The sequence below is a fragment of the Rissa tridactyla genome, chromosome 3 (genome assembly GCF_028500815.1).
Source record: "Rissa tridactyla isolate bRisTri1 chromosome 3, bRisTri1.patW.cur.20221130, whole genome shotgun sequence".
Lineage (NCBI taxonomy): Eukaryota > Metazoa > Chordata > Aves > Charadriiformes > Laridae > Rissa > Rissa tridactyla.
This window is the reverse complement of record NC_071468.1, coordinates 26582728-26610256: the sequence shown is the minus strand read 5'-3', so window position 1 is coordinate 26610256 and position 27529 is coordinate 26582728. Positions and strand designations below refer to the sequence as shown.

Genomic DNA, 27529 nt, shown 5'->3' with positions numbered 1-27529 from the left:
AAGATATGTTTAAATACAGAAAAGATGCACACTTGCTCAGAAAAGATCTCGGCTTATGGTGCAGTAACATGTTTAGCTCAACTCTTGCACATATTAACGTTTAGGATTTTTTCCTCTTCATATATTCACATGGAAAAACAACTGAGAAGGAACTTACATCTAATGCACACCAGTCCTGCATCATTGAAATAACAAGTGTTAATTTCATCTGCAATGTAAATGCTGCTTCCCATTCTGGTTCCATTTCTATGTGTTGTCCTACTTGACGAGTTATTGGATCCATACCCTAGAACAAAAAGAATTACGCATTTCAACAACACCTCACTGAAATACATTGACAACATTAACATAAGTGGGAGACAGTGATTACCTGTCTTCATAAATACATTGTTGCTAGAACAGGAAAAAAGAAGCTTGGGACCATTTGAAAAGGAATTATATGCATTGAAATAATAACAAGAAAATGGAATGGGAATTGGAAGAGAAGAATACTGGGAAAGGAAAGGTTTTGGATACATGCTCTATTTATCATTAACACCTGCACAGATTTCAGTATTATGAGCAGTACAACAATGTTTGCCTACATACATTATCTTACACACACATTTTGGTTTTTGAATGAATACTCCAAAATTCAGTTAAGTACTGACTAAAGACTGGGTACTACACTCTTGGCATGCGAAGAAAAAAACCAGCATGATCTGAGGATTACAATATATTGAAGAGACTATCATAAACAGACTAACAAAAGCTAACTATTGAGAAAGGCACACTACTGAAGTACTGAAAAATGGGAGTGATTCTGACTTATACCTTACTGATCATACAGTCAATTTACCCTTGTAAAAGCTGCACTGCTTTTAAAATACTTCTCCTAAGGTAACATAGCACATGAAAAGGCCGGGGGCGGTGGGGGGAGTGGGGAACAACAACAACACAGTGAAGAGGTCTATTTGTATGTCAGGAACCATATATTCCTCAACACAAGGAGCAACTGCTGACACTTAAGTAGTAAACCGAGCTCTCGCTATGAAAGTTGGTTAAGATGGACTTTCACTCACACAATTAATTGTGTCTTGCTACCTCTACAACTGCAAAATATGCTCAAAATCACATATTTTTTTTTTTAACCGCTCTTTTTTTTTTTTTGCCTTCTACAATGAACTAAATTTTAAAAAGTTAGGTGAGATATTATGTTTCAGGAAAACATGGTGACTCCAAAAGTTATACTGCACTAAAGTTATAAAATGGAGAATACGTTAAATTTCTTCCATTTTTATATCATGATAGCTAACTTCCTACTTCAATTTTGCAAAATTTTGTAATTAACAGATTTACATACCTGCATACATTTGAGTAATTCTAAGAATGCATCAAAACCCTCTAGGAACTTGTGCCTCAAGTCATCTGACCACTCAGTTGGCTTACTTATCAACACATACCTGGATAGATTAGAAAGACGCAAATGTTAATTTTGTATTTTTTTTCCCCTCCTCAATTGATCAAATCAGCACATAGTTAATATACTTACTTGAGATCCAAAATAAGGCTCTGAACACGCCTGAATTTGAAAGCCTGCAGAGCAGTGTAACGTTCAAACTGAAACCTGCCTTGGATGTCACGGTGTCTTAAGTGGTCCATAAAAGTTTTGATGATAGTAGTCATAAGATTTTCTTCTGTTATTAGCATTCGAGCCTATGCCAAAGTACATTGAAATTCACTGTAATTAACAGGCACAGCTAACAAGAGTTTCAGACTGCACCATGAAGTTTATAAAATACATGACCTTTTATCCAAAATAGTTACATCAACAATTAAAACAGAAAAACATATTGAAAGCCAATCTTCCAAACGTTTACAGAAGAAAAAAAATAATCTAGTCAGAAACTATCATAATCCAGATCTCTTACTTCAGACCCCTTCTGTACAGAAGTTAGACTATGGTTAGGCTCCTGCTAGCCTGTATAATTATGACACAAGACATACGTTATTATGTGTCTTATAATTAACTTGTACCACCCCTTAAGTATGTGTTGTCTCCTCTCATATAATTTAAGTATGAGCCCTTTAGGGGAGTGACAGCTCTTCTGTTTTCAGTTTACAAACTGTCAAGCGCTGTGGTGAACAGGGCGTCTTCTGAACTGCTAAGGAACTGTATAGTGCAATTTCCCCATGGAAATCATGTGAAATGACTTATGATTCCCCTCAAGGGCTACCACATATGTCCATGTGTTGTACGAAACAAATCAACAGGCATCAGAAAATCTACTGATCGTCTCCCACACCCAACCTAACCTAACGCAACCCCACAACAGAGTACACGGCACTATAAAGTTACTGCCATCTCCTACTTGAGCTCTTCCAGAACTCCCCCATTCTGTTGGTTCTCCAAGGTAAATGGGATGAGTCTTAGAGTTGCCAGATCGCATGAGTATTTTATTATATGGCTGGTAGATTCAAGAAGACTGGCCACTCCGATCTATCGATGATACTGTGTTTGTTGACTAGACCTTCTGGGTTCTACAGTTGCTAATGATACTCCAAAACACAGTTTCTAAAATGCTACTGCAGGGGGAAAAAAATTAATCTAATGGTTAACATTTTCCCCAAAAAAATCACCACCAACACAACCACCCATCCTCCCTCAAACCAAAAAACCTCAGTTACTTGAGAGCTCAAGCTCTTAAATTACTAAGATCAGTTTGGAAATGTTACTGGGGGGTGGTGCAGTGGTTTTACATTCTCCAACTTATTCATCCAGTTAAGAATGAATGGGTCTAAATATATAAAAAAATAATTCTTAATTCATATGGTAGGAGTTTGTCATAATTATTTTCATGTCATCAGTCTATTTATCCTTCTACAGAACAGTCAAAACCAATTTGCTTTACTGTTTTTGCATGCTGTTGAAATAGAAAACATGTAAAAGGGACACTGCAATTATTCACAAAGGAAATGTCTGAAATTCCTTTTAAAAAAAAATATATGTATTAATACACATATTCCACCACCCCATCTGCCAAAGGAAAAAATAATACCATAACCATTTGAATAATACTAGTTGGTTAAGTCTAACTGTAAGTCTGAACATTGGCAACGTTGTTATTGACAGCATCAAAATTAAAAGAGGTAACACAATATTGCCCTGAACCATGGAAACAAAATCCTGAGGTCCTGTTGAATTCCCATGAATAACGTTCACCCCTAGGAAATGGAAAACCAACTTTGCTCAATATCATAACACCCATGCTACTATTGAATTGTAGAACTCAATTAAGCTGATTAAATATGGAAAGATTCAGAAGCATTCTTTTTTAAACAATTCTGGCTATGAAAATCAGACTTTTATTTCCAGTACAGCTCCAAAGTTTAATTTGTTTAGTTCATAATACAAGCAAAGACAGACTTATTTGGAGACTGGAGCAAAAAAAATACGTTTTCCAAACAAGCATAAGCTGGTGAAAGACCAGCAGAGTTAGTGAGCTGGGCGAAGTAACAGTGCGTGAAGCACTGTAACAAAAATTAACTCGGAACCTGAAAGAAGGCATCGTCTGAGTCTAGAAGTACCAAAGGAAGTAGGGAATATCATGAAACAATTCTTGCTTGCACTTGTGTTGATTGGAAAATTAACATAAAGTGGATCATTTATAAATCCGCACCAGAATGGTACGCTCTGGAACAGTGATATGCAAACCATAACGTAGATTTCTACAAACAGTAAGTGTGGCTCAGTATGATGAGGAATTTAAATGTGTTGTGTGTGTTTCTAAATAAAAACTTAAGTTTCTTTCTAAAAAAAGTAAAAGAAAAATGTAAAAAGAAAAATCAAAAGTACCCAGCCCACTCTGGGAAGTCAGACTCAAGCTTTGCAATGCTGAACACTAACTTCTAAACCCATAGCAATCTCCGTAAACAGTCTGACTGCTGTGCAGCAGCAGTGCCCTGCATTTCCACAGTAATGTTAAAAGAAATGTGCAGTCTTGATTCAAGAACCTTGAGTGGCTTTTAACAAATAAAGATTTCCTTTTTTGGTCTTTCAGTACTTACAAGAGAAGGCACTGTGAATATCTGTATCGAGAGGTCAGCAATTGAGAACTCTCTGTCGTGGTCATCTTTCATAAAATCACTCTGCAATCGCTCATAGTTCTATTAAGAAGGAGGCAAAAAAAGGCAAGGAGTGCCAACTATCAGTTTTTAAAAGAAAGACAGGCACTACTCACCAGAGTAGGTACAGTGAAGAGTTGGACAGACAGAGCAGCCACCGATACTGCCCGTTCGTGATCATCCTCCATATAATCTCTCTGCAACTGCCGGTAATTCTAAACAACAAGGGGAAATTCACCTCTAATCCACACTGACCTGATTTTTTAATTTAAATGTTTGCTCTGGGAAACTTTAATGCCATGATAAAGGGAAGAGTAGCTCTTACAGATTATTATATAGGTATTTTGTACAAAGAACATGACAACTTAATCTGCTCACACATGAGATCTACTCATTCTCATTTTCCCAATAAAGGTTAGTATTCTATTTTCTACTCAAAAAAGTTATTTGTCTTCAGCAGAGTGAGCAGAATTTTGCAGTGCTGCTTTAAAGCATTTCAAATATTAGTTACTGCAGAAATACTAATCAGCATGACTGGATTTCAGCACTACTTGAGTAGTGCTGTAACAGCTTACACCTCAACAATGAGAAGCGATTAGCTCTTAAGAAGTGATAGCCTGCATAGTTGACGGTGAAGACAAAAACAGCTGAACTGCTTTAGTTCTGGGGAGTCTGGAAAACCCATTTTCTTCCCAGGAGATGAGATGCCATTATAACTAATATTTTGAAGACAGAAATAAGGTAGTCAGCATTTTATTTCAACTTTTCACTTCCAAAAAAAAAAAAAAAGGAAAAAAATTCTGGATAACAGTTAATTTGAAGGACTGTACGCTAACTAAACTCTCTTGGCTAGACAGTTTAAGCATTTAATGGCTCTTTGTAAGAAAGATACTTACTCTTGCAAAGCGGATAGCGAAAAGTTTCTTGTATTTCAAATCCATAAGTAGACTGCTCATGAATAACTGGTGATACACATTTCTAGCTCCTGTCAAGAAAAATGAATGAAATATTGCATGTCACTATTTTCTATCAACATATATTATGGAACATTTATATAAATAAACTTTTACAGAATGAGGTTAAGTGTGCATTTCAGAGCAGAAGCTGCTTTGATTAAGTCCGTCAGGTGGTAGCAAAGGATGAAGAATATATAAAACAAAATTCTTCAAGTGGCATTATTTATTACTCCTGTGTAAGATAACACCAAGCTGCTGAATAGGAACAAAAACCTTCAAATATAAAGCAAGTCAGGCAAACAAGACTGGAACTCTATTCCTCCTCAGGATAAGCAGAGGATTTGGATGGCTGAGGGAAAAAAAGAGCATGCTATTATGAGAAATCCCAGGAACTGCAATAAATTCTGCTAGGTGTGAACAACTCTTCAAAATAAACTGCTTAGCTATCTCTGAATTCCTAGTCTGTTTGAGCAGCATCCCAGAAAAATCTTATCAGTACAAATAAGAACTGACTGCTTGTAGTTTGGAAATACATGCACGTATGTACCATTTCTTTCTGTAGGTCACTTTTAAGTCAAAAGCCATTATACTATTTCCTTAATGCAGAGTAACTATGGAATACATGAAGAAGTACAGAAATATTGGTGTTGAAATAAAAATGCAAAAGTTACTCCTTGCATACATGAAAGACATTATCCTAACAAAACCTGTACTAAAAATGTTGTAGTGGTCTACAAAAGCAATACCTTTCAGATCACAACATTTTCAAGGGGAAAAAAAAAAAATGTAAAAATCTGAATGCCAGGAATTCACTCCCACAAGACAAACGTATTAGAGAAACAAAACCTAAAAAAATAATAGCAATTTTCTCCATACGCTTTCTACCTTACTTCTTACTTAATTTATTGCTGCTCTAAGAAGTTCCCAAAACAGTTCCCAAAAGTACTCTCCAGGATATCTGTACCTCAGCACTGAAGAGCAACAGGAGATACTGGGGGGCAGGTAGCAATCTTCAAAATACTATATTCATGTTTAAATAAAGAAAGGACATATAGATTGCATCATTCTCTGCATTCTCTTTGTGCTTCTCTTTCTTACACCTGGCCTTACATGCCCTTTCAGAATATCAAGTCAGACACAGAATCCATGAGGAAGAAGAAATTAACTACCTCCACTTCCCCAAAATTACAACTTTCCAGCCACCCCCATTACATCTATCAGGCTTTTAAAACTTTAAGGGCTCTAAAATAACAGAACAGTAGTTTTCACAAAATCTTCTCAGAACATTTAAGAGTACCTCATGAACACAAACACAAATCAAAAACCTCTGTGCTATCCCTGCAAGAGGGGCATTTTGGTAGATATGATATAGATGTTGAGATTCTATAAAGCAGACAAACCCCAAATCACTCTATTGTTTACTCGCTTTCCCTTAACCATCACTGCCATCTGCATATTCAAGTCAGCCCTAATTTCAGACTACTTTGAAAAACTACATCTAAAACTAACTCCATCTCCAAATGGTCTACTTATGCTCTTGTCTTCAATATATTTGGAGTGCATCATGAAGAGACAGATTATAACAAATCGGGCAATTCTATCTATAATACACCACTGTAAAAATTATCAAATATTTGCAGATATGGTAAAGGGAAAACTTTTATGCATAGCATTCCTTAGTATTTTCCGGAAGTTTGACAAAACTCACCTTTCCACAGTTTAGAATCATACAGCATCAACTTATCCACAAGAGAAGAATTTTCACCATCTGGCCCCTCCTGCAAACCAACCTGACACAATATCCGACGAAGACCATCTTAATGAAGAGAAATTATATAAGTTAGTTATACTTTTAACACAAAATTATACATCATTTTGACATACTGGAATTTTCATAAGACACAGTAGAAGCTATAGGGCTCTCATTTCCTTGCCAACTGAATAACGCTGCTTATATTTTGGTGACAGAAACACAAATATTTTATAGGTTGCAAGTTTCACCCTAACCTTATGGAACATTAGGAACCTTGTGAAAATTGCCAAATACAAGGATTTGTTTCAAAGTTATCAAATAAAAATGTGCTTTCTTAAAAGCACTGCTGGCCTACTAATATAAGAAATAATTATACAGCAGGCTAATCTTCTAGGTTATGTTTTTCCTCTTTAGAGTCCTGTCAAAAGGAAAATATAATTCATATATGAAACGACTCATATACTCATGAGTTTTTTTGTTTACACTTACTAGCTGCTATTATTTTAAAGCTCCTCTGTGTATTTTTTTTCTAATGGAAAGAAGTAATAATTGTTATTATATGAACATGTAAGTTATTATATGCTTGCAGACAAGCCTGCACCTGCAACAGAACACAACACAGACATGCTCGTATTAACAATGTTTGCACTGCAGGTAATGCATAGTCACTAAAACAACTATATGACTTACACACATTAGTCCTTACTTCTGCACGCTGCTTCGCCATCTCAGCTTCTTAGCTAGACTTGGCAGTGGCTTAGCGCCTTGTATATATATCATACCATGAACTGCATGGTGCAGTTCTATATAGTCTGAGAACCCCTGTTGCAGTTTGGTTTGGGTTTTTTTGCCTTGCAGATTTCTCTTCCAACTACTGTTATGAAGGGTAACAAACTAATGGGAACTACAGCATGGTTCAACAATTGGCACAGGATGCTTATTCCCGAAGAACTGCCATTCACTGGAAAGCATGTGGTAGTCAAGCTGTGACAAAGTTCCGTAGCAAGGTTTTTCCCTTTATTCACTGACAAGAGTTTGACACTCATTTCACAGCAATCATCCAGCCCAACTTTGTGGCACAGCAAAAGAGCCTTCCACCCGCCAATCGCCCTTTGGTCAGGGACACTGGAGTGTAACCACCTAAGCACAGCAATTCTATCGCCCCATGTTACAGACTGCTTGATTCTGCTGATTGAGCAGAATCTAGATGTTTGGGGGTGTGTTTGTGTCCTGGTTTCAGCTGGGATAGAGTTAATTTTCTTCCTAGTGGCTGCTGTGTTTTGGATTTCGTATGACAATCATGCTGATAACACATATTTTTTTAGTTGTTGCTAAGTAATGCTTACATTAAGTCAAGGACTTTTTCAGCTTCCCACAGAAGCTGAGAGGGAGCATAGACAGGACAAGCTGGCCAAAGGAATATTCCATACCATAGACGTCATGCTCAATATATAAATGGGGGTTGGCTGGGGGGCAGGAATCCACAATTACTGCTTGGAACAGGCTGGGCAATCAGCCATCAGGTAGTGAGCAACTGTACTGCATCACCATTTTGTATATTCTTTTACCATTATTATTATTTTCTCTTCTGTTACTGTTCTGTTAAACTGTCTTTATCTCAACCCATGGGGGGTTTTTTTACGCCCTTTTTCTCCCTCCTCTCCCTACCCCTACTGAAGAAAAGGGCTGGGGGTGGTGGGGGCCACTTTTTCAAGAGTGCATTTCACAAAACCAGACTCCAAAGCAAATTGCAAGACTGCATCCCAGGGTGTGTAAGGCATTTCAAGCAGTTGAGCACGTAGGTCACAGACAAAACGTATGCATACTGCTTACCATCAAACATGATTTTTGCCCTTTTGCATCATAAAGGACACTGCATTTAATGAAGTGAACTCTGCAGAATTTCAGAAACACCACACACACACAAATCAAACTATAAATTCAATGCTTTAATCTGTAATTTCATGCTCCATTAACATATTCAAGTTGCTTTTTTGCAACTGTAATTTAGTGCTGAAAATTAGTGACTTTGTCACCTGGCACAAATGACATGGTACGAAACAGGGCTTTAAGAAATTGAGAGAGACAGTGCCTGCCTACACATTGCACTGAAAGGAAAATTTATCTCAGAAATTAAATATCTTCATGTCTCTCCTTTCTATTAATACCTATTATTTGCCAGCAACACTGGCAAATAGTTGAACAAACTGCTACCATAACTTTTCCAAATTCTGATTTATGTATCTTTAAAAATTAATTCATACAAACATAAACTACTTATCTTTCAAAAAAGATAACATAATATAGAGATCCTGTGCCTGAAATCTTGGCTAGTTTTTCAGCTATCAGTCTAATAAAACATACCATCTGAAGAAACCTTGCAACTAGGCAGAACATATATGGAATATTACAGCTGAGTGCATTTTGCTAGTAATTCTTATTAACATTTATAGATGCATAGAACACCAAGTGCATTGGGGACTGTATCTACATTTCTACTTATCAGCAGTTTGACACATTTTTGTTTTATTTCCCCTCATGCTCCACATCTTCACAACTTTATGATTCAACACGACAAAGGAGGAACCAAGTCAAAAGAGTGACAGAGCCTTCCCATAAAAATGATACTGTGCATCTTGATTCCTTTGAAGAAACCTCTTTTTAAATGTCTGATTAATACTTTGTTGGCTCCTATACTTACTCAAAAACCTCCACACATCCTTGTGTTTTCTCTGTTGTTCCACTTAGCAAAAAATCTGAAGCAATCACTTTCATCATCATTCATCAAATTACTTCTGAATAATTCTGTTTTATCTAATCAGACAGGTTATTTTCAGCTTACTGCATTCATTTAAAAAGAACTAGGGACTGAAAAATAGCTTGTTGGCATACAGCATCTGACAGCGATTCTTAGCTTCCGTTCAACAGCAACTAAACAGAGAACAGTATCTGAGAAGTAAGACTGGTAGCACTTTCATATGGAAGTCAGAACTCAGAACAACACTCCAATAAGAGAAAATAGAATGAAGTCCAACATGTTATTAATAGCTTTGCTTTATATATTACATATCTGAAATAAGTAGACAACATTGCTTCAGGAATTCAGCTTGCCTCACAAATACTCTCTAACTTATCCCAAAAAACTTCAAGTTTGCCCACCTGAATATCCAATAACACTGCCAAGCCAAGTTAGGAGCTTCAGACCAAAGCTCTGATGGGCAACAATAGATGAATGCATAACTTGTACTTTCAATGGCTTTGTCTGACGACTGGTATTTCTCTTAAAAAGAAAAGAAAAAAGGAAGTGATGCATATTTAAGTGAGGACTAGCATATATTTCTGTACAGAAACACAACATTCCTATGATTAATTTCAATAATTTATAATACTAATACATATTCTAATTACTAACATCTACATAGGTAAGAAACAAAGCCAAAAAAGTCTGAACTTTGTTTACCCTATTAATATTTGAAGGACCTTATTATGCAATATTAACATATTTAGGCCAATCCATTTTCCACTCTTGGCCTCTTATCAAGGTACACACGGATCTGCTGCATTTTACTGATAAGCAGTCCCACGCACAACCTAAGACAGCCATGCACGTTTGTCCCCCACAACATGATATGCAAGTCACACAGCAGTCCACCAAGGAAAGAAACTGATTGTCCGTGGACTATTTTCAAAAATACAAATTAAACATACAGAGTTTCAACAAGAAAAAAAGAATTTGCCCTCATCTCTGTGTTAGAAACCTTAGTAGTTAGACATTACACATAAAAACTATTTGTTCTTTGACTGCATAGGTGGCAAGTTAAAAATATTGCACAACTTTATCTTTAAAGATACATTAATGTTTTCAAAATACCTTAAATAGTTTAAGGCTAGTAACTCTAGTTGCAGTATTTGTTTTTCAGTGTTAGCAGTATTATGCATGAAATATTTATTTCATATGATTAAGTACTGCACTGCAGCAGTTAAAGAAAAATTAAATAGAAATATTATCCCCGTGTTCTTACATGGAATAACCTTGTAATATATAGGTATCATGAATATATATATACACGTATAAATACAGACACGTAAAATGAAAGTGTATTTGTAGTTTCACACTTGGATTAAATCAGTAATAATTTCCATAGTTGTGGCTGTGAAAGACGCCAACAACTTCCTACTACAGGAGAAAAACTAAAATAGTTTAACTTCACTGATGTGAACTGACACACAATTCTAAAACATTACATTTGAAGTTTCTGATCAAAGTCTGTTTTCTGAAGGGAAAGGTTGTCTCAGAACTTCTTTTTAAGAAATTATTTTGGGTGCAACGTAGACCACAGTAGAAAAAAAAAAACAAAAACAGAGCATAAACCTGTATTTTGATACCTCTAGCGTGCATATGGTAAATAGCATCTCCAACACTGTCATTATGGTAACAATATCACAAAACTGTGTAGCAAAGCCTCTTTTTTCTTAAGATAAGGCAAATAAGTAGATAATATTACTTACCACTATTACTGATTTTGCTTGATCGCAGTACTGAAAGTCTCCATATCGAACAGACCTACGTCCCTTTAAATTTGTAAAAAAGTAACATTACCACCGGTTTCTAAAAGAAGTTCAAATGCTGTTTTTTACATTACTATAAAAGATACAGTAAAAGTTTCAAATGCATGTTAACCACTTTTTCTTTCATGCTATTTCCTTTTTTTAAAGTACTGGAGATAGTTACATACTTGGATTTCCAAAATGCACCCTGTATTTTTTAAAAGAAACAAAAATTATACCATATATGCAGCTACCTGCCATACTAAATTTTCTGTGTATAATATTGTTTTTAAGATGTAACCATCGTACTACTTTTATTTAAAATACTGAAAACTTATCTTTAGTACTAATGCATCAATCATTAGTTTTGATAGAATTTAAAGACATTTCAGACATTTCAGTGCCTTTTAAAAAGTAGGTATTAACAGTAGTTGGTCTTTTAAACATACAACTAAAGCACTTGATTTATTTCAAAACCAGGTTTCCAGTTTTTTTATGCTGTCAATACATATATTAAAATAGATAGTTGATTTGATTTATAGTGTATTGTAGACAGAACAGCTTACTGACATCTTAGATCCGGTCTGATACCAAATCACCGTTTCAGGCATAACCTCATTTCTTTTACACATGTGCACATGTATGTATGCATACACGTATGTATTTAGAAGTAGGACAGGGATCAACAGTAGGGAAAAATCTCCAAAGTGCTACAATACACAGCATGTGCTCATCAGCGCATATTCAGGGATCAGAAGGGAATCTTTTAGTTACTGATATCACAAAAACAGATTAGTGATAAAACCAAAATCTAGTTCTGTGTTAAGTAATATAAAGCGGTTATATTTCCTTTTCCACTGACCTTCTTGAAGTACTTTAACAACCCAAAATGACACACTCATTGCCATTTTGGAAGAGACTCCCTCCCCACACCATCCCCCAGAAAAAGCCACAAGCCAACAAAACGATATAAAACGACACTCACTTTCACAGCAACTGCTTACAGGCTCATGGCACAAATAACAAGCAGCAGTTGTCCCTAGAAAGTGTCCCTTTCTTAAAAAAATGCACACAAACTAGAATACAAACATAGCTGACAGTGCTTCTGAGACCGACATATTAGTTAAAATTATATTCAGCACGTAGTGATTCTGAACTCATTGCTCTTTCTAAACACTGTATGAAATGCTTTTCCTGCCGTTATCATTTGACAATTATGAAAATTAAATAAATAACACCCCAGCCCCAAATAGTTCCATGAACACTGGAACAAAAGCGGTCAGTTACAGATTTATCCCTCACAGTTGACTGGATAAACACTGAGAAGCACTTCCCATGCTTGAAGCAAATATAGGGGCTCTTTCAATGTCGGCTCCCTGGTGTACAGTAAGGCATACAAGCCAAAGCTGCTCCCAGTGTGTGTGGCAGACAGACACCTTGCTGTCAACACTCACAAGACTTACTGGAATACAGTTACACTGAAACATATATTCAATATTAGGTCTGGTTTGGATTGGCCAATAAGTTAAGACATTTTAGGGTGGCCTCACACACAGGGCCCAATTACATTAACCACACCCTTTGGAAAAAAAAAAAAAACTAAAGTAAGTTTAGTCATATAAAATAAATATTAGGGTAGGTATAATTAGAAGTTCTACTACTTAATTTACTTACATCTCTATCCACTGTTGTTGCAAAACCAATAGCTTCCTTCTGTGTGCAGTTGACAGCCTTCTGAAGAGTGTAAATAACTTGTTCATAGGTATGGACTTCATCATTAAACAGCATGCAGTAGTAAGTGTCACTCTTCTCACTTCAAAGTAAGGATTGAATTGATATAATTCAAAGTAATGTAATTTTAAAAAATCAACTTCTAGTTTAACAAAGTTTTCCAACAAGCAGACAACCCAAGCCTGGGCTTCCTTTGCTACACCAGAACATCTCTCAACAATTTATTTGAAAAGGACTAGCCACCCCCTAACTTCTATAGGAATGTGCATCTTTCCTGCAGAATTGAGTCCAAAATGAGCAAAATCTTAAGACAACACTGAAGTCTGAGTGTTATCTTTGAATATTTGTCGATTATGAATTGATAGTTTCCTACCAAGGAAAATACATTTCCTTCCAGTGCAGCTGTACATTCCCCCAGCGCTTCTTAGAGACTGGTCTTGGCATTATTTTGCCAGACCTGCTTCCCCAGTATTGCATAAAGATCTATTAGACAACAAAAACTTGGCAATCTCTTAAAAAGCCCAAACTCAACAATCCTCAAAACCATAACTTATTAAGCTTACATAGATTCAGTCAATCTTTTGATTCCCATCATTTATTTACACAGCATTCCTACTCACACAACACAAAGTAAAAGATCTTAACAAGATGTCACAAATGAATCCATGATAACTATGATGCTCTAATACACTTAAACATTCTGTAACGCTTCAAAATTTGTAATAAGCGGATCACCAAAAGTACGAGATACTTTTGTCATCACAATTTCAGTAACTTTCATCGTAAGAAATTAACCTGCCACGTGTTTTAGGGTATTGTATTTTACTGATACTTCCTTTTCAATATTAAGAAAATAAAGGTATCAAAAACATTGTTACATCATCGCTATGCAGAGATATGGGCTGTATAATCACAAAAGTAAGACATATGAGAAAGCCAAATCTATTAAAATTATTTTAGTCCACTGTCTACAAAGTATGCCTGACAGTTTTGGGAAAGGGGGAAAAGATACTTAAAATCAGAATTTGCATTTTCTATTGTAAATACCTGCAATCCTTTAAAAGGCGGAAGACAAATACTATACTTACATCATTTCTAGGCCAGGCAATTCATTTTCCTTTTCCCAGGTTAATATGTCTACTGCATACTTAAATGCGATGGCAAAAATATTATAAGCTCTTGCCACCATGTCTTCTGGTAAGTGCACAAGAGGATCCTGGAAAATAAATATAAATAGCAATTGAGAAATTAAATGACATTCAAAACAGAAATCGTCAAATTTGCACCTCTCACTGTCAAAGATGATGTAGCATCTTTAATGATGTCTATCTTTAAATGACTTTACATTTGAAAGGAATAGTCAATAACAATCCTTTTTTCTTTTTCAGTTCTTCACTGACAAACATCAAAGTAGCAATCTAACATTCAATACCTAAATGTTAACTTGCCTCTGACCACCTACTTAATTTTTCACACACCTCTCCATTTTCACTTTCATTGTTCCCATTTCTGCAGACCTTCTAAGATAGTTCTTCTGAAGAACTTTTAACTTCAGCTGTATTAATATCTGCTCTTTCTGCAATGCCTTCAAAAACATAATTTGAAATCATTGTATCTTTTGTTCCACTTACCAATATTAGTAAACTGCAGAATACAAACAACTATGCACCTATTGCCTTGTTTTATATGTAGCATGCATTTAGAGGCCGAAGTCTTACCTATCCAACCTTATACAACATCCAGTACACCCGGATCGCGTCTCTTACATGCTGTGGTATATAAATAATTAAATGCTTAAATGTAACTAGGTATTTCATAATGATTTACCCACGGCTCAGTCTTTGTTCCCCTTTTGGATGTGGACCATGCACCCACTTCTGCCCATTCTGCACTCTCCGGGGTGCCCTCCATTTGATGCCTGCAGCAGCCACCATAAACTCATCATCCTCTCTCTGCCAGAGCAGCATGGCTGCTGCTGCAGGTGGGGGAACTGAAATGAGGAAGGGGAGGAAGAGGAATGCTCCCTCAGCCTGCAAAGGCAAAGGGACTACTGTTTGGAGCAGCAAATGAGAACCACTGCCAACTCTGATTCAGGTAGTACAGGTATCACTGCCATTTCCTTCCAATGCATTTCAAGAGATTTGTGTGTGAATAGAAAACATTAAAAACCTCTTCTACTATTTCAAATTTTTGATGCTCAGAACAACTAGGACCTCTTCTACAAATCTGGAAAGGGAACACTGCATGCCCTGCAGGTCACCTGGACATATACGTTGGGTCACTGACTCAATTCATCATTTGGTATTTTGAAGCATGTGTAATTGTTAGCCAAGTAAAATATTTAACAGCAGCCCAATTTCTGTTTTAGGATTACATAATACCAAATTTTGTATTTCACTACAGTTTATGTTGTATAAAAAGGGCCACAGTCGCCTTTTCAGAACTTAAGTCTGTATTATCTACAGGAAGGCCCTGACTGTCAGCAATTCACCTATACCAGTAAAGCTTATCCACATCCCCCAAGATTTTTTAGGAATATTTGGAAGCTTTACAGGAATATTAATAACTGCCATTTCTCTTTTTTTTTTTTGCTTTATTTAAAACTTCTCTAGGATATGGAGAACTATCAGTCACCAATGGCAAAGGCAAACTGTAGGCAGCAACAGCAGCACTGCCTCCCTTCCCAGCGTTTTCAACAAAGAAGACACATATCTGGGCAAGGCAGAGAACAGGCTCTGATAATGCTCAACAAATGGTCCTTGATCTACCTCAAACACAACACTGCGTAACAGAAGAGATCTAAATCCCCATCGCTCACAGGGAAGAAGCACAAAGCCTGCCCAGTACCTTAATTTTTCTGTCACACTCACTGTGTGAGTATTTTTGGACACAGAAGTAGCAGTCCACCCAAGATTTCAGAACAGTTTTCTAAGGCCACCCACTCATGTAAACTGGTGTGTAGATCAAGTGGTAGCTCCATACAGAGATGTCAGAGTCTTAGGGTTGAGACAGCGATAACAGATTTTAGAAGGGCCACTGTCACCGCAAATACAGATTTGGTTTTGTTTTTAAGTTGTTTGTTTTTTTAAGTTGCTTCACTTAAACCATCAGATCAGCAAAATTACTCCAAAAATCTGCCTTATATTTTCTCTTCAAAAAAACCTCACAGAAATTATATTACATAAGAACAGACATAAGTGGCTGGAGCACTAGCCACTCATTCCTGAGAAGGGACAAATATAAGAAAAGGACAGAACGCTCCTCTGGTCTCCAGTAACTTAAGACACTAATACTTCCCACATGAAAAATGGTATCTGCAATTTGAAATGGCCACTGATCATTTTTTCCTTCCACAAACATGTTAAATTTCCTTTTGAACATACATAAACTATTAACAATGGTGTTCTGTAACAGTTAGTCCAGCAGCTTGAATTCATACTTGAAGTAGCACGTCTTTTTACATTTAATATGTCCAAGCTGTTACGCTATGAGAAGTGGTTGATATATGTTCTCTATTTACCTTCCTATGAGGAGTGGCTGAGAGAACTGGAGTTGTTTTGCCTGGAGAAAAGGAAGCTCTGGGGAGACCTGAGTGCTCTCTACAACTACCCGAAAGGAGGTTGTAGCAAGGTGGGGGTCAGTCTCTTCTCCAAAGTAACAGGTGATAGGACAAGAGGAAATGGCCTAAAGTTGCACCAGGGGAGGTTTTGATTGGATATTAGGAAAAATTTCTTCACTGAAAGGGTTATCAAGCATTGGAACAGGCTGCTCAGGAAAGTGGTTGACTCACCACCCCTGGAGGTATTTACAAGACAGGTAGATGCAGTGCTGAGAGACGTGGTTTAGTGGTGCACTTGGCAGTGCTAGGTTTATGGTTGGACTTGATCTCAAACATCTCCTCCAACCAAAATGATTCCATGATTCTATACCAAACAAGCTTTTATAGACCTCTATCTTATATCTCCATTACAGCTTTCCTGTAACAGCAAGTTATTTTGATTTAAAAAAACCTGTGCACTTTACTTTGGTAAGAATCAGAACATATGTTGCACAGACAGCTTAATTTGGCTTCTTCATGCACATGAAAACATACAGACTTTTTTTTTTTTTCCCTCACATGGCAGACTCCCTTCACCTTGCAGAATCAGACAGAAAAAATAAAGAAAAGAACTAAAGCTGCAGAGGTGACCAAGAACATACAAAATAAAGCCTTCAAGTAGAAAACGCCATTCGAAATAACACCTTAAAGTTAGACAAGACATTAATTTTGTCTAACACATAGTGTGGTTCAAGTATTACTATTAAATTTCCTCCCATCACTCATGCATGGTATACAAGACTAAAAATAACCTCATATGAATGATCTATATACATACACACATATATATATACAGCTAACAGTGTTTTGAAACATGATGCCTTAATTGTTATTACCTCTTCCTCTGCAGTCTCTGAAGTGTTCAGTTCATGCTTTTGACAGTAAGGACCTTCTTTCCAAGCTTCTGTATCACCACAGTCACAGAACCCTCCACCACCTGATGTTGTCATCTAAAATTATTTAAAAGCAAAACAGTTAATGTGAATATGCGTATACATACACGCACGTTAAGAAATAAGTAGTCACAGCTGAACTACAAAAGCACGATCACAACACCTGATAGCTTTAGCCAGTACCCTGTTAAAAAAGCGCAGTGAAACCATGCCTGCTTCTATGATGGCTGAAAGCTTATCTACTTCACCCACCTGCCTATGCCAAAAGAAAACAGAAAAAAAAAGCTTCACACACACCCATTCTGCCCCACCTGAAGGCTGTAGGTTTCTTCTGGTTTTCAGTTTTTCTGAATCTATTCCTTGCAATGCCATTCGTACTATTTCAGATTCTCACATTTTTAATCTGAACAAGCTAAGTCATTTCATATAGCACTATTACACAGTGAGTAAAAGATGTGCTGTTTACAGTAACAGGAGTTTACACACAAAATTTACAAATTCTTCACAGAAGTCTCAGTAAGCATAGAAAAAAGTATCTGGAAACTAATATATTTACACTGTTTTAATAAAATTGATTTTAAAGCTAAGATCACTTCAAATTAGTACGTGTAATAATATTTTTTTAAATCACAAATATTAATTGATGCATAGAAGAATTATTCTTTCACCCATTTTTGTCACAGAGGTACATTCTGTACGTACAGGTACACCCTACAGCATCAACAAAGTTAGACGGACATTTGAAAGGATATTTGCTTACACTTTCAGATGTCACCTAGACCTTTTAATTCGCTAAGCTTGCAAACTAAAAACCTCCATGCAGGAAGTATGCTGATATCAGCAAATTGGGTTGGGTTTCTTGGGGCAAGTTGTTGTGTTTGAGGTTTTTTTTTTCCTAAATCCTAGTGCTCAGCGTAAGCATGCAGTGATCAGATTTACATTAACAGCAGTGCAGTACTGTCAGAAACAGATTTACAAAAAGGCCACACTGGTAGTTTTCACTTAGCGTTTTGGTTTAAAAACACACTTGGGTGTTTGTAGGTTTGTTGCCTTCTTGGGTTTCTGTGTAGGGTTTTTGTAGGTACTACTAATAGCAGTATATTACTGAAACAAGCAGCATCTACAGTTTTAGCTTTATATTTTAACTTGATGTTTAAAAACAAACACAAATCCTGCTATTGTACAGAATTTGGTAATAAATCAGATGTTTAAAGGAAATGAGTCTTTTTAAAAAGTGGTTTCTTAATAAAGGTTTTTCAATACCTTCTAAAAATAGTCAAATATCAAGGTCAAAGCAAGTCAAAAACCAACTCTATTGCTGCAAAATTCACTAAAGGGTATATATTAAAAATAACATACATTTGTGAGCTTAACTGTTGTGCAATAAAGTTAATTGCTCAATATTTTAAAGTGTTAACTTCCAGAATTTACACTCAGATGAAAACACTTAAGTTCTTATAAGATTATTGCAGACATAATTCCAAATTTTATGCTCATTCAAAATTTTGAAATGATGTATACATTCTTAAACTTTAAGCAAGGAGTTTCATACACATACAAAATTACTAATGATTAATGACTACATCATATATTCCAGCAGTATTACTAACCCTGTATCGGTGCTCTCTATGAATACTTCCAAGAAAGCACTCCATGCATAACACACAAGTTGGGTCAACTGCACAGTCTCTGAAAAAAGCAACCAAAAAAAAAAGGGGGGGGGGGGGGGGGAGAGAAGCATTAAACAAACGGTTTTGCCTTTAATCAGACATTTTACAACAGGTAATTTTCAAGTATCACCAACATGAACCTTCCGACTAACATATATATCATTCTGAAAGAGGAAAGGAATGGCTTCCAAGGAGGGGGAAACAAATGACCGAGAAAAGAAAAAGGCTTTAAGAAGAGGCTTTAAAATATTGTCTGGGTAGCATGTATATTTGGGCAATATAGCCATTGCCTTCAAAAGGTGAGACAAGTACATAAGCAAGTAAACAGATGAATTACAGAACATGGTACAGACAGTATACAGTATAAACCCAAGCAAGTTCTCTCAAGTACAGAGTACAAGCATTAACAATCTTGTTAAACAAAAGACATTTTTTTCACTGAATGCTGGAAAGACAGCACATAACTGATCACATCAAACCTCTGCTTCTAAGTTTAGCCCTACAAGCTCACTAAGGGGGTCCGAGAATGCAATTTCAACAACCAGGAGATCAGAGACCATAATAAGGTCCTGTCTACAAACACTGCTATATTAGAAGCGGTATTTCTAGCAAAAGGGGCTAAACAAATGAATGAGGCAATTATGCATTGTATTTAACTGTCTCCCTGAGAAACTCTGAAAATACATGAAACTATGTAATGCAACTGACTTAAGAGACCTCAAGATTAAGGGAGACGAGTTTTGCGATGTAAAAAAGAGAATGAATGTCTTATAATGTTTATTATTAAAAAAAGAATTCAGAGAAACAACTTATTTTGTTCAAAAGAAAACATCAGAGATGCTATGAAATGTTATCAAGAATTCTCTTAATTTATTTTTTTTTTATTAGAAGAAAATCAAAACCACTGATTGCAACAATATGCCTACAGGTTTGGGTAGATCAGCTCTACAATATCATGTATTGATTCTTCAGAGCCCTGAAGTTGTGGTGATACACTTACAAACTCAGTACCATTTGCCAAGTAATTTCTCAAACAAATAAGGGTGCTTATACCTAAAGCAGAAGCAGACCTGTACACTTCACAACTGGACAGAAAAGCCACTGCTTTTGATGTATTTCGTGGACTCAGAAAACAATTCTTTTCTGTACCCCAGAAAAGTTTAAATTAAAACTCTCATCATTCTTCGTTACCCTCTATAAATCGAGGAAAATTATTAACACACAAGAAACTTTAACAGTTTTACATCTACATTCAGTACTTAAGATGAGACTCCATCTTGATAGCAGCAACAGCAAAAATGTTCTGTACTCACTGCTGACTCTGACTTGAGCAGAAGATTGGACAAGATGGCCTACCAAGACATCCTTTTTAATCTGAATGGCATTGTGATTATATTGCTGTGTTTAAATCATTTTTCTACTGAAACAAAGACCCTGAGTATGAACAGTACATTCACTCATTCTCAAAATTCTACACCAATGGATTGCATTAGTCTATGTTTTCATCATACCTGACAGTATTCTCAGGGATATACACTTTACATATTGAGTTGTTGGTCTTGAAAAAGCGTTTAGAAGAAATTAACAGAACTCTCACAGTTTTCATTAGTCCATATGAAGAGCACTTGATCATTAACATATTACTTCTAGGCTGCAATTAAAACACTAGTTCTGAGGTTTGTTTTTTTAGTTCTTTGGGACCAGATTTCATGAAAAGGTACTAAAGAAACTGTGGAAATTCTTTTTATAGCCTCTGATAGTCTTCAGCCTCCCTACCCAGATCCCTCCACTTTTTCACAGGTGTGAAGGAAGAACCTAAGAACACCTGAGAGGAGATGGAATTTTCTTAGTGGTTGAAAGTATCTGAAGTACCCACCAGCCTAATCTCATCCATCTCAATATAAGAGGTCTCAAAACATTTCCAAAACTACCTGTTCTGACTGATCACTGAAACAGAAATGCAGAAGAGGCAGCTTGCTGAGGTAAGTATCTCAAGTCCAACCTGAATAAGAACTTCAGCAAATAAGGCGAATAAGGTATCATGTTTCTAGAAGAGGAGAGCACTAGAGAGTAAAATTCTTCTACAATCATTCTCTCCTTGTAAACGAAGGCAACAGAAACACAGAAAAATAAACCCTTGAAATAAGACACACATTCCCTCCCCCTGTCACCCCACCAAGTGTTCAAGTCTCCAGAAGAGTGGTAGAAACCATACAAACCAAGAAGAATCTGTGACAGAGAGGATACAAACTAAACTTAAGCTACAGATGGTTCAGGGAAGAGAAGATGATAAAATAATGAATACACAGCTAGTTACACACTGGCTTAAAACTGAAGATTTTTAAAATACTTGTAATTGGTTAGTAACTTACTGTCCTCTTGCAAGTAAAATGATATTTTTAGAGAGATCTAGAGACAGAGTTAGGGAAGGAAGAGGTCATAGAAAGAGGTCTAAAATACACGATCAACACTGACAGCTGATATTAAACACCTGAATTACACACACATACACCTGCCCACTTATTTATGATCACACTGACAGTTCTCCCCAACCACTTTCTTAGTCTTGCATTTCTATCGTACAGAAAACACTCTACATTACACTGATAAATATTCTCCTATTTACAGATCTGCAGTGTGTTTTCCCCTGGTCCCACCTGTCATGAAACACTGCAAGGTTACTTTAAAAATATATTTGGGGTATTAACTTTTCATTAGGACAGTATATTCTTATTGAAAAACGTTTCATGACTTCACAAATTATAAATACGTCACAATGCTAAGTTGAACTACCTGCAGGAATACGTAGGCTCTCCCACTTTAAAAACACGTCCACAGAGATGGGAAGGTTTGTTCGCTTGCTCAAGCTTTGGAAAACCAAATGCGGGATCTTCGCCACAAAGATACCATTCCATTGGTCCCAGCAAAATGTGTTGTGCCAGCATGTCTTCTCTTTGAGGGGCAGGGTTGGGACCCCTGCAGTAAATTTTTGGTACATAATAGGCCAGATGCTGGTATACTTCTTTCTGAAGGTCATTTGCTTGCAGCCATTTCTTTTAAATTAAAAGGAATGAGAACACAAATTGTTTATTAATAAAAATATCAAACATAGTTCTATCCATCAAGATTAATTTTTTTTCTAAATAAAAAATCTAAAATTACATTGCAAAACTAGAAAGCCATGTTCCCTTTTAAGTGTTAAATCTAGATGATCACAGAAAACAGACATTAGGAAAGGAATAATTTGTTTCCCTGCTTGCACATTTTATCCTTTTGACATGCAAAATTCTTTTCAAAAACCACAAAATTAAAAATTTTCCCCCAGGATTCATGACCAGTAAAACGTCCCAACATTAGCAGTGACTTTTAGAATAAGGCCTAGACTACGCTGATTGCATTTCTTTGGAGTGCAGACTGATGCTGCCAGCTGGGGACACAGAGAAGCAGCAGAAGCCTGGAGTTGGCAAGGAACAGGCAAAGACAAAAAGTACAAGGAGAATGGCAAACACAGCATTAGGTAACAGTCCCTCTCTCATTTAATTTCAACAAAGCAGGTAGGAAAATTACAAGGTTTTGGTTTCTACCACCAAAATAACTTATCTGAATTACTATTTCAAGTGTGATGTTAGAGCCATGAATTCTCTTAGTCAATCAATTGTAAAAAAACCAATGTTGACAGTTTTTAAAAGCCATCAAACTACTGTACCTGCTATAAGCCACTGAAAACCTCACAGCTTTTTCTAGTTGTTTTTTTTCCCTTGTATACACACAAAGAATAAAAAATCCTCTAGGACAGCATTTGTTTTATTTCTGCCTTGTGGATTACAATTTTATAAAAGTTCAGACTGTAAATTAAGGATGCAAGGTTTTTAGAATAAACAAATGTGAGCAAGCACATACTGCAAGTGTGCACTGATTAAATCCTTTGTTACATAAACAGCCTTAGTATGCCATTTCTCATTGTAAATATGACAACCAGATACCCCCTGGCAACTTCAGAAAAAGAATTCAGAATCAACCTAAAACTGTACATGAAAACCAAGAATTAATTATACCAAAATAAATGGGTTTGATAATCAAATGTCACAGCTTGATTTACTCTGAATTATTTATGACTAAAGAACTTATGTTTGAGACAACACAGTTGTAGTAAATTCTTCAGTATACAGACATACAGTCAGCAGAGCATTTGTGCCATTTAAGAATGGCTGCATTTCTGCTTTTTTTTTTTAATATACTGTAGCATTTTCATTTACTAGATTATGTTTTCTAAAGCAGAACCCCATATTAAAAAAAAAAACAAACCAAAAAAACCCCCAAACTTATTTGTCAGTACAGCTCTTGGTAGAACAATATGCTTTCCTCACTTCTCTTTCCCTAAATTTGACTTCTTAAAATCCATGGGAAAAGGTTGCCAAGAAGCTGTATCCAACAATATAGAAGTTTACAGATAATCTCACCATTCCCACCAGGATTCAGAGACTACAGCACAAAAATGAAAAAAGTAAAATTTGCATTACTAAGAATTTGATTCAGGTTTTTTCCCTAGCTCATTAATCTTTTCCTCTCCTTTCATCATTTGTGCCAAATATCTACTACCGCCAGGAACTGACGCAATCACAGTGAAACTGACTTCATTTCTTCCACGATTTCCAATTAATAAGATCATTTGTAGATTATTTGCTAGGGCATATATCAGTTATTACACCTGCATTTTTCTCAGCAAAATAAGTTTAATTCCAGTCTTTTAACTCAGCAGTACATTTCTAATTTCTATCTAGAAAATACACATTGCATATTACCTACACTACAAGCTCAGACAAATACCTAGCCAGAGAAAATTCTTGTTACTCGAGTAAACGGCTTTCCCATCCCAAAAATTCTGGGAGCAGTTGCCTGAAAGTTAGGCGTGGCAACACTGAACGTCATCACACCTAAATCTCTTTCTGGAGCCAGTTCTATACACATAACTGTGCATACGGTTTTGAAAATCAGATCCCAGCTAAAAGAATATCAGAAGAAAGTACAGGCTACCAGATCAAGGGAACAGATGTCACTTCAAGAGCTACCAAAGTACTGTTGTTCAAGGCAACTCAAAGTACTGTTGTCCATGTAAAATTGTTACTAGAAATATATACATGTGCATCCACATGTTGCGCTGCCTTTCTAAATCGCTACCTGGGAGGCACTGAACTCCAAGCAAAACTACTCAAAACTCTGGAATTTGTTCTTTAACAAAAGCATTTTTAGGCAAGTTTTCAACTAATATTTGTTTATCTTATAACCTGAAGTCACATGTAAGAAAAGCTAATGTTCTACTCTCACAAGGGGGGTTTTTATTAAAAAAGGAAGTGTATTCCTCTTCGCTTCCTCCCCCCTCAGACTTACTCTCCTGTAGTAATTTTTGACTGCCCTGGAAAAAAAAAACTGAAAAGCACTGATCAAATAACATTTTATGTAAGTAAATACCTAATCAGGGTTTCTATTAAATCCACATTTTAGTAAGGGATACTAGGAGAACAAAAGATGTAACACAAGGCATAAAACAACTCAGTTTACTGTTTCAAAAGCTAAAAGGTACAATTTATGTTTTTCTTTGCTACACAAATAAATATTTGCAGTGTAGGCTCATGTTCTGTTACAGATAATTTATTCTTTTGATCGTTGTTATTTAGAAGTTTATCATTAAGTTGTTGCGATGAGAAACTGAAGCTAAAGTACTAAAACTATTGATTTAGGCTGGCATTTGTTGTGTTAATATTGGGCTATCAGCAAAGCAGTGCTATAAGCAACGGAGGGAGAAAAACAATGCTAAACCCCAAGTACGTTGTTTACATATACAAACAGGCAGTGCCAGCAGCATTTTGTCGATAGCACATTGTGGATATGAAAGCGATAGATCTCAGAATTGTGGCTTGTGCTGGTAATGACAGAGAACAAAAACGAGAAAGAATTGACTAAATTTAAACTGGCACTCGAATCTATAGCAAATTCCTAAATGTGTTCCGCTTGGTGCACATTTGCCTTTGGTTTATCTACAGTATGACGCAAAAAAAACATCTGCTCCTCACACAGACAAGGTAATTTGGGCTCAGTTTGGGCTACTTTGTGAAGTATTTGATGGAATTATTGGGTTTGCTGTTGAGGGGAAGGAAGACTAATCCTGGAACTAAACTAGCTAGTATACGGCTAACTATGCACATTTGCCCATCTAATCATACCTCGGTCTGCACTGTAGGTATACCAGCATAATCTGAGGATAGTCTGAATTATAACATTGTCTTTCATTTTCTTTTGGAAAGCAGCCACTGTAATTCTCATTGAAATACGCACAACTGCTCTTCAAGGTCTTATCCTACAGATACACACATGAGCCGTCCCAATATTTTAACATATAAATCCAGTTCCTCAAATGCACAAGTGCCTATAAAATCTGACATTCATGCCAGAAACAAAGGTTTCTCGTAAAACTTTACCCTCAAGACTTTTCTTCCCTTTCAACTACTTTTCACAAAAGCAGGAAAAATATATGAACAAAAGTAGATTACTTCAAATATTACATTGTTTTTACTAATATTTCCTCTACAAACGTCCCATTCTAACAGTCCTAAGCTTAACTAGTGCAAGCTTTTGCCAGAACTGCATCTTAAATACTGGGGAGGAAGGAAGAATCCTGTAACAAAACTTCAACACTACAAAGCATATTTGGGATCAGACATCCACCTAAATTAAGGGGGGGGAGAGCAGGGGGCGAGGGGGTCAGATCTTCTCCCGTCGAGGCACGACTGCCGGCAGAGAGCTGCGAAAAGGCAGCAAACCAGGCAGGAGAGCCCAACTTCTCAGCTGCTAGGAGAAGGCCGGGACCTCTTCGTCTGGGGCAGACCAGGTCCAGGCGGCTTGCTGGGGAGCCACCTGCGCCAGCCAGAACAACAGGAAAAGCTGGCTGCTCGCTGGCCACCGATTTCGGCTGCTGCCAGAAGAGACGCCGGCGACAACAGCGGGACCAGGCCAGCCAGGGAGGCCGCTGCCAGCCAGGGCTGAGCTCACGGAAAGCCCGCTCGCCCCCCCGCCCCTCCCCGGGCACAGCCTCGCCCCGGCCCTCACGGACCCACCGCCGGCCGCGCAGGCCGGTGCCGCCCGCCGGCTTCGCCAGCCCCGGCTCCTTCCCGGCCCCAACCCCTTCTCGCCCTTCCGCCCCGAGCCCGTCGCCTCACCACGGCGATCTCCTCGGCGGAGCACTCCAGCAGGCTCTTGTCAATGGCCTGCACCTCCGCCTCCAAGTCCGCCGCCATCTTCTCCTCCCCCCCCTTCCCTCCGCGCCGCCGGAGCAGGGACACCCGGAACCGGGCCCGGCCGGCCGCTCTGCCCGGGAACCCACTTCCGCCCCGCCTCCGCCCGGCACGTCGCCGCCCGTGGGGCATTCTGGGAGTTGTAGTCTTTTCCCGCCCGCCGGGGTCTCCTAGGAGACGGCGCACATTGCCCGGGGCCGTGGTGCGGGAGCTTTCGAGGGCCTGTGCCGGGCCGGCGGCTCGGCACCCCGGTCATTTGCCCTTCTCGTCTCCTCCAACGCGAAGCCATGCCCGGGACGAGTCTGGGCACCTTCGGTCTCGCTGCCAAATGCGGGTGGACCCCGCAGCAGAAGCCCGCTCGCCCCCAGGGGCCCGGCCTGTCAGCACTGCCCATGGGTAAGGGGGCGGCGAGGGCTTCCTGGGAGGCTCCCCGGGTGGGCGAAAAGAAAAATAAAAATCAGTAAATTACGTGAATCTGGCAAGTGGGGCTTTGAGACAAATGTTACTAGCTTTCAGAAACTCTAAATTGTGTTGGTTCTTTGCTTCTGTTGCTTCCGCGCACCACCAAGGCTGCAGCATCATGGCTCGGTTTCGCTCATTCAGGTAGAGCTCCAGGTTTGCAACTTCAAAAAAAGTCACCACCACCAAAACCAGCAAACAGTCATCTCCCGTAACTCTATTTCATTGTAATTAATCCACGCTCTCCGCTTACGAGGTCTTTTGGAAAACCTGTTGTACCACTGTCGTACCCACGGGCTTGCCTGCGTGTTGGCGCTGCACCACTGTAATTACAGCCGGGCCCAAAACCGAGCAGACATGTTTAACTTTGTGTGTACGGCCAGACGGCACCTGAGCACCTGCGTGAGCCGTGCTGAGGGCTTCACGCCACACCTTCCTTTGCTTGCTGCCAATTTCTGTGATGATGGACCCAAGTGTCACACACAAACTAATTTTTCCACCTCGCACCCTCTGTCAGCCTTCATAGAG

At 37.8% G+C, this 27529-nt stretch overlaps 1 protein-coding gene across 7 annotated transcripts in view; it reads right to left on the bottom strand.

The window, feature by feature from the left end:
• UBR2 (ubiquitin protein ligase E3 component n-recognin 2) overlaps positions 1–26623 on the bottom strand; it is a 59111-nt gene extending 32488 nt beyond the window's left edge. For 5 of the 7 annotated variants that reach the window (XR_008465179.1, XM_054193674.1, XM_054193678.1 and 2 more), the window contains exons 1-14: positions 26468–26623; positions 22047–22306; positions 19194–19272; positions 17527–17640; positions 14181–14308; positions 13036–13174; positions 11323–11385; positions 9973–10093; positions 6769–6876; positions 5001–5089; positions 4048–4146; positions 1532–1695; positions 1343–1442; positions 158–286 (exon numbers count right to left, since the gene is read on the bottom strand). Coding sequence is in view for 6 of the 7 variants with exons in the window: in XM_054193674.1 (XP_054049649.1) it covers positions 158–286; positions 1343–1442; positions 1532–1695; positions 4048–4146; positions 5001–5089; positions 6769–6876; positions 9973–10093; positions 11323–11385; positions 13036–13174; positions 14181–14308; positions 17527–17640; positions 19194–19272; positions 22047–22306; positions 26468–26545 (1671 nt within the window). In the remaining variant the exon portion in view is untranslated. Of the gene's footprint in view, positions 1–157; positions 287–1342; positions 1443–1531; positions 1696–4047; positions 4147–4220; positions 4320–5000; positions 5090–6768; positions 6877–9972; positions 10094–11322; positions 11386–13035; positions 13175–14180; positions 14309–17526; positions 17641–19193; positions 19273–22046; positions 22307–26467 lie in introns of all 7 variants that reach the window. The other 2 variants (XM_054193676.1, XM_054193677.1) reach the window with 2 other exon arrangements.
• Between the last annotated feature and the right edge of the window lie 906 nt (positions 26624–27529).